Below are 6,355 nucleotides of genomic sequence, written 5' to 3' on the forward strand. Positions count from 1 at the left end.
CAGGGCATCGCTTCTTTTTTTTTTTTAATTTATTTTTGGCTGCGACGGGTCTTAGTTATGGCACGCGGGATCTTCGTTGTGGTGCGTGGGCTTCTCTCTGGTTGTGGCGTGTGGGTTTTCTCTTCTCTAGTTGTGGCGCGCAGGCTCCAGGGCGCGTGGGCTCTCCAGCTGAGGCACACAAGCTCAGTAGTTGTGGCACGTGGTCTTAGTTCCCCTGCGGCATGTGGGATCTTAGTTACCTGACCAGGGATCGATCCCACGTCCCCTGCATTGGAAGGCAGATTCTTTACCACTGGGCCACCAGTGAAGTCCCCAGGGCATTTCTTTCATTAATCAGTGTATATATGCGACGAGGATTGCACTATATAAGGTATTTGAGAAACCTTCCAACATCGACTCTAGAGATAAGCAAGTGCTATTTTCCTAACAGTACTTCCTATAAATACTAGAGAATTATCAAAGGAAAGGTATAACACTGGAGTTTGCTGCCTGTAAGTAGTATCCTTTTAAGTATTCATTAGTTCATCCATTTTAAAAACATGTATTGACTCCTGCTGTGTACCAGGCATGCGCTAGGCACTGCGGATATGGTTCCTGCTCTCCTAGAACTTAGTTTCTGTCTTCAGAAAAAGAAAGAAAGGATGAAGATAAAGAGCAATTTTAAGATTGGATAAAAAGAAACTGGACTCTACACTTGGTAAAGTAGAAAAAGGACAAGTGGAAAGGGAAGGGAGGGGGAGGGTGTGGGTTGGGTTGACAGGAACGCTGGAACAGAATTTGTTTAACTCCACGGAGAGGCAGCAAACAGTGAAGAAAATGATTGCTAACGATGCCCAGCTAGAATGTGGGGATCCTCAGTGTGAAAGACGCAAACCTACTTGTGTTTAGTTCAGAAGCTTTGTGTCACTGAGAAAGCTTTAACTCTGATCAAACGCCACAAAATTACATTTCCATACTTTAAATTTACCAATTAGAGTCTTGACAGCAAATCGTCAGGGTGGATTGTCAGTGTATGTGCCACAATGCTTTCCAGAACCGCTTTGCTAACTACCAAGTGGCAGAGCGATGACTGTGAACATTCTTAAATAAGTCGTATTTATTGCAGATTTGTCTGGTTTACCTCGCTAAACACCGCCAGCCTCTTGGTGCAGTACTACTGGCTGCCGCACGGGGGCAGCACAGGATCAAGAAGAAGAAGGCAGGCTACTCACCAAGCAGAGCTCCTCTCTACTGAGAATCACACTCACTGGCAAGACGTCGCTGAGGGGTGGGGTAGAAGCTCCGTCACAGTCAGCAAGGAGTTGGGGGTCTTTGGATTCGTTTTAAAACAATGTTGGAGCAGAGGCAAGTTAGAAGCACATCAAACATCAATGAAATCCGTATGAAAAGCATCTTGAGAAGGTAATTAATCACAGACTTGGTCTAGATCTCTGTTCCCCGCAGTAACCTCCAGCTGCATGTGGTTACTGAATGGAATTAGGGTGTGCTGTGCGTTTGAAATACATACTGGACTTTACTTAGTGCTAAAAAAATAAAATAAAATAATAAAATATCTCACTAATAATTTTTACAGTGATTACATGTCATAAGGATATCATTTGGGATATTTTGGATGAAATAAAATACGCAGTTAAATTCATTTTATTAGTTTCTTTTTCCTTTTTAAAATGTGGCTACTAGAAAATTTAATATTCTATACATGGCTCTCATTACATATCTTTTAGTACTAATTCTAAAAATATTCCATTTTTAGATCGGATTTAGATTTCCTGAATTTTTTTTTGACTTAAGGATGACTTCAGAAAGTAATTTCTATTTGGAATGAAAATGTATTGTAGTCTGAAATTATAATATTAAGTTGGTTACTGTGTCCCAATACACAGATAATCTTTGAATCTTGTAACACTGCATAAGAAAATGTTCTTTCTTGTCTTACATTAAAGCTTCCTCCAGGGGATTTAATGGGATAAAAATCCCTTGTTTTCTCAGAAGTCTAGCAAATAAGAGGGTGAATGATCACGGTAATTATCTCTAAATGAGGAGAAGTGATCTGATAAGTGGTTTTGCCAAAGACAACGTTCACGTGATCCATTGAGGGGAGACTCCTGAAAATGATTGCTTTTAGTACCACAGCGATTCCTGAGAGAGATTGTGCTATCTCCTGTTTGAGGATCTTTGAACATATTGTAGATTCTCTGTGCTTTCCATATTGATTGAGGTGGAAAGAATTTAACCTGCTGTCATGTGTGGGACTATGGTAGAAAATGGGTGATGAAAGTAACACACCTAGTAGGATTGTCATGTGGTTTAAATAAGGTAACCTATGGAAACCACTTAAAAGAGGGCAGGCATGGAGTAAGTCTATTATTAACTAACAGCTTTCTTCTTTCATATTAATTTCTCTGGGAGACATCCCCAGCCATAGTCCCCGCCTTGACACAAATTCATCTAGTGGATTGCATGTATTTTCCTATAACATTGCTTCATTCATACATAAATTCATTTTACAAGTAGTCATGAAGCATCTACTGTACTCCAAGAGTGATAGAAGACCCAAAAGAAGTACGTGCACCTGCCTCACCCCCTTGGATTTTAATTTCCCTTGTACGACTGTGTTTTCCCAGTCAGATCATAAGCATCGTGAGCTCTGAGACCAGGTTTCATGCCTGGCCAGCCCCAGGCCCCAGCACCCAGCGCTGCCGACGGGAAACTGCAGGGCACTCTGCTGGGTACCAGGGAGCAACCCGCTTGTCCTCAATATGTATGTTTCCTCAAGTGTAAATTGGAGATTATCCATCCATGACTGTTGTGAAGATTACGGGTCTGACCATGCGCTGTGGATACAGCGTGTCAGTGTCCACTGTCAGACCCTCAGGATGCAGTGCCCACCAGGGGGCAGCAGGTCTCGGCCGAGCGGCCGGCCGCCGTCGACGTCAGGACCAGCGCCCCGCCCCGTGACCGTGACCCTGGGCGGCGCGGGGGCAGCGTACAGCTCCGCAGGCTGCCGGCGCGGCGGGAGTCCTTCAGGCCGCGCGATGGGTGCCGAGGCCTCCGGGAGCGGGCCAGCGCTGCGGGAGCTGGTGCGCGAGGCCGAGACCAGCCTGCTCGAGTGCAAGGTGTGCTTTGAGCGGTTCGGCCACCGCCAGCAGCGGCGCCCACGCAACCTGCCCTGCGGCCACGTGGTCTGCCTGGCCTGCGTGGCCGCCCTGGCGCACCCGCGGACGCTGGCCCTCGAGTGCCCCTTCTGCCGGCGAGCCTGCAGGGGCTGCGACACCAGCGACTGCCTGCCGGTGCTGCACCTCCTGGAGCTCCTGGGCTCCGCGCTGCGCCCGGCCCCAGCGGCCCCCCGCGCCGCCCCCTCCGCCCCCGGGGTCCTCACCTGCCACCACGCCTTCGGAGGCTGGGGTACCCTGGTCAACCCCACTGGGCTGGCGCTGTGTCCGAAGACGGGGCGGGTCGTGGTGGTGCACGACGGCAGGAGGCGTGTCAAGATCTTTGACGCGGGGGGAGGATGTGCGCATCAGTTTGGAGAGAAGGGGGACGCTGCTCAGGACATTAGGTATCCACTTGACGTCACCGTCACAAACGACTGCCATGTGGTTGTCACCGACGCCGGCGACCGCTCCATCAAAGTGTTTGACTTCTTTGGCCAGATTAAGCTTGTCATCGGAGGCCAGTTCTCCTTGCCTTGGGGTGTGGAGACCACCCCTCAGAATGGGGTCATGGTAACTGATGCGGAGGCGGGGTCCCTGCACCTCCTGGAAATCGACTTTCCAGAAGGGGTCCTCCGGAGAACTGAACGGTTGCAAACTCACCTGTGCCATCCCCGGGGGGTGGCGGTGTCCTGGCTCACCGGGGCCATTGCGGTCCTAGAGCACCCCCTGGCTGTGGGGACCGGGGCCTGCAGCACCACGGTGAAGGTGTTCAGCGCAAGTATGCAGCTCATCGGCCAGGTGGATGCCTTTGGGCTGAGCCTCTTTTTCCCCTCCAAAATAACCGCCTCCGCTGTGACCTTTGATCACCAGGGGAACGTGATTGTTGCCGATACTTCTAATCTGGCTGTCCTGTGCTTAGGAAAACCTGAGGAGTTTCCAGTACTGAAGCCCATCATCACCCACGGTCTTTCCCATCCTGTGGCACTGACCTTCACCAAGGAAAATTCTCTTCTTGTGCTGGACAGTGCAGCCCATTCTATAAAAGTCTATAAGGTTGACTGGGGGTGATGGTGGGAGTCTTGGGGCCTGGCATCAGAAGCCCTGGAGCTGCCACTGCTGAATTGTTGAACCCTAGATAAATTACTTAATCTCATCTGTTCAACAGAGATAATTATAAGTGCCTGGTAGACTTACAAAGGTTGGGACAATTATTAAAGGATAATAATTAAATCTATGATTTATGGATTATGTACTCCCTGTGCTAAGAAATTTGCTAATATTAGCTCCTTTAATCCTTACAATTACCCAATTTCTATTACGAATCCCATTTTAGAGATGAGAAAACTGAGACCCAGAGAGCTTAAGTGATTTACCCAAGGTCACATTTACTTACTATGACAGTCACAAATGGAACTCAATTCTGACTCCAAAACCCCTTGCTCTTAAATAAGATAACAGATGTGGGGAAATATATGTGGGTGTATATTGTTGCTATGTGTACTCTATTTACAGGTAGCTATTTAGTTAGATGAACAGAGAAAGGAGACTTTATAGAGTTCAAGAGAAAAAGGATTTTGTGGTGGACATCAGTTTTGTTCAACTTGCAGTTCCTTTGGTGGCTCATTAGATGGAGTTAACTGTGGATCCTGAGTTACTTGAATGAGAAAAACTATTGAAATTGCTTATTCAAAAGGTCAACACGTATCTTAGTACCTGTAGGTACTCAGGAAATACTACTTGGTTGGTTGAGAAAGGCTTGTGTTGACGTAAGTTCTAAACTCCTGCGGAACGCTCTACCCCTATACTCTGTGTTAGAGGGCTGCATGATATTTCTGTTCATGTTAATAAAGAGATAAGTCACCACAATCAGTTCATGGCAGAAATGATTTTGCCTGCCTTTTTATGATCAGTGGTAACCTGAAGCACTTTGGTGATGGGGTTTTTCTCTGTCCAGTTTAAATCTGTCCCATGTGTTGCAAACACTGCGTACTCGATAAACAATTCCCTTGATCCTGAGTCAGCATTTAGCCACTGGTAAACAGTTAAATACTTCTTGAATTGAAGTATAGCCTTGACCAAGGTAATGCCTGCTTCAACGTTGCAATTGATTAAGTGAATAGGTGGAAATTTTGGGTGAAGTGGCCAGTTCTTTGTAAGTTGTGTGTGTTTAGCTAGTGTAAACATTTCAGAGTTGAGGGCTGTTGGAATAGTACCAAATAACTGACACCTCAGAAGCAGCAGAAAAAATTTTTTCTCAGGGAGAAAATATTGGTTCTGAAAGGTGAGAGTTTGTTTTAGGTGATAGCTGATGTTTTATCAGCAATAGGCTTCTATTTTACAAAGCATTTTAATAGATAGAATGTACATTCTAGGAATAGCCCCCAAATTATGAATAAAATTATAGTTTGTCCTGAAAGAGTGAGCTTGGCTCCCGTGCCAGTCCACAGAAGCCCATTTTGCTTCAATGAGCCCATCATGCAGTGCTAATAAGATTTCAGGCAGCCTGGATGGATCACCATTTGTAAACGCATTCCAGATAGGGATTCTGGGAACAGCCCCAAGCCCTCACGCTCACCCAACCCTTAGAAATCGCCCTTGGGTCTGTGACATCACAGGTATTCTGGGCTGCGTAACAAGAAAAGTTGTCTCAGGTGGAGATACGGGTTCAGACTTGGTCATTTGTGAGTAGGGCAACCGTGGATTGACCTTAAAAACATTTTCCTCGGGAACAATGACATTTTATTATTATTTTTTTTTATTTATTTTAAATCTTTTATTTATTTATTTTTTATAAATTCATTTTATTTATTTATTTGGCTGTGTTGGGTCTTCGTTTCTGTGCGAGGGCTTTCTCTGGTTGTGGCGAGCAGGGACCACTCTTCATCGCGGTGCACGGGCCTCTCACTGTCGCGGCCTCTCCTGTTGCGGAGCACAGACTCCAGATGCGCAGGCTCAGTAGTTGTGGCTCATGGGCCCAGTTGCTCCGCAGCATGTGGGATCTTCCCAGACCAGGGCTCAAACCCGTGTCCCCTGCATTGGCAGGCAGATTCTCAACCACTGTGCCACCAGGGAGGCCCCAACAATGACATTTTAATGGCCTCTGGGTCAGTTGAGCCAATCAAGGCACCTTCTCCTATTTGGAATTATCAGTGGCATCGTATTTGCCTATAGAGCTGTGCGTATGTCTTCTTCAGGCCACG

At 46.7% G+C, this 6,355-nt stretch overlaps 1 protein-coding gene across 1 annotated transcript; it reads left to right on the plus strand.

Moving 5' to 3' along the window:
• The first annotated feature begins 3,035 nt into the window (after positions 1-3,035).
• Positions 3,036-4,385, plus strand: NHLRC1 (NHL repeat containing E3 ubiquitin protein ligase 1). Its single transcript, XM_024756741.1, has one exon. It carries the CDS (start codon positions 3,036-3,038, stop codon positions 4,221-4,223), a length of 1,188 nt encoding a protein of 395 aa, XP_024612509.1. The 3' UTR covers positions 4,224-4,385.
• The last annotated feature ends 1,970 nt before the right edge of the window (positions 4,386-6,355 follow it).

The sequence above is a fragment of the Neophocaena asiaeorientalis genome, unplaced genomic scaffold (genome assembly GCF_003031525.2).
Source record: "Neophocaena asiaeorientalis asiaeorientalis breed wild unplaced genomic scaffold, Neophocaena_asiaeorientalis_V1.1 scaffold627, whole genome shotgun sequence".
Classification (NCBI taxonomy): Eukaryota; Metazoa; Chordata; class Mammalia; order Artiodactyla; family Phocoenidae; genus Neophocaena; species Neophocaena asiaeorientalis.

Coding starts and splice junctions, on each gene's coding strand:
- NHLRC1 (XM_024756741.1), top strand. CDS start 3,036: ATGGGTGCCGAGGCCTCCGGGAGCGGGCCAGCGCTGCGGGAGCTGGTG.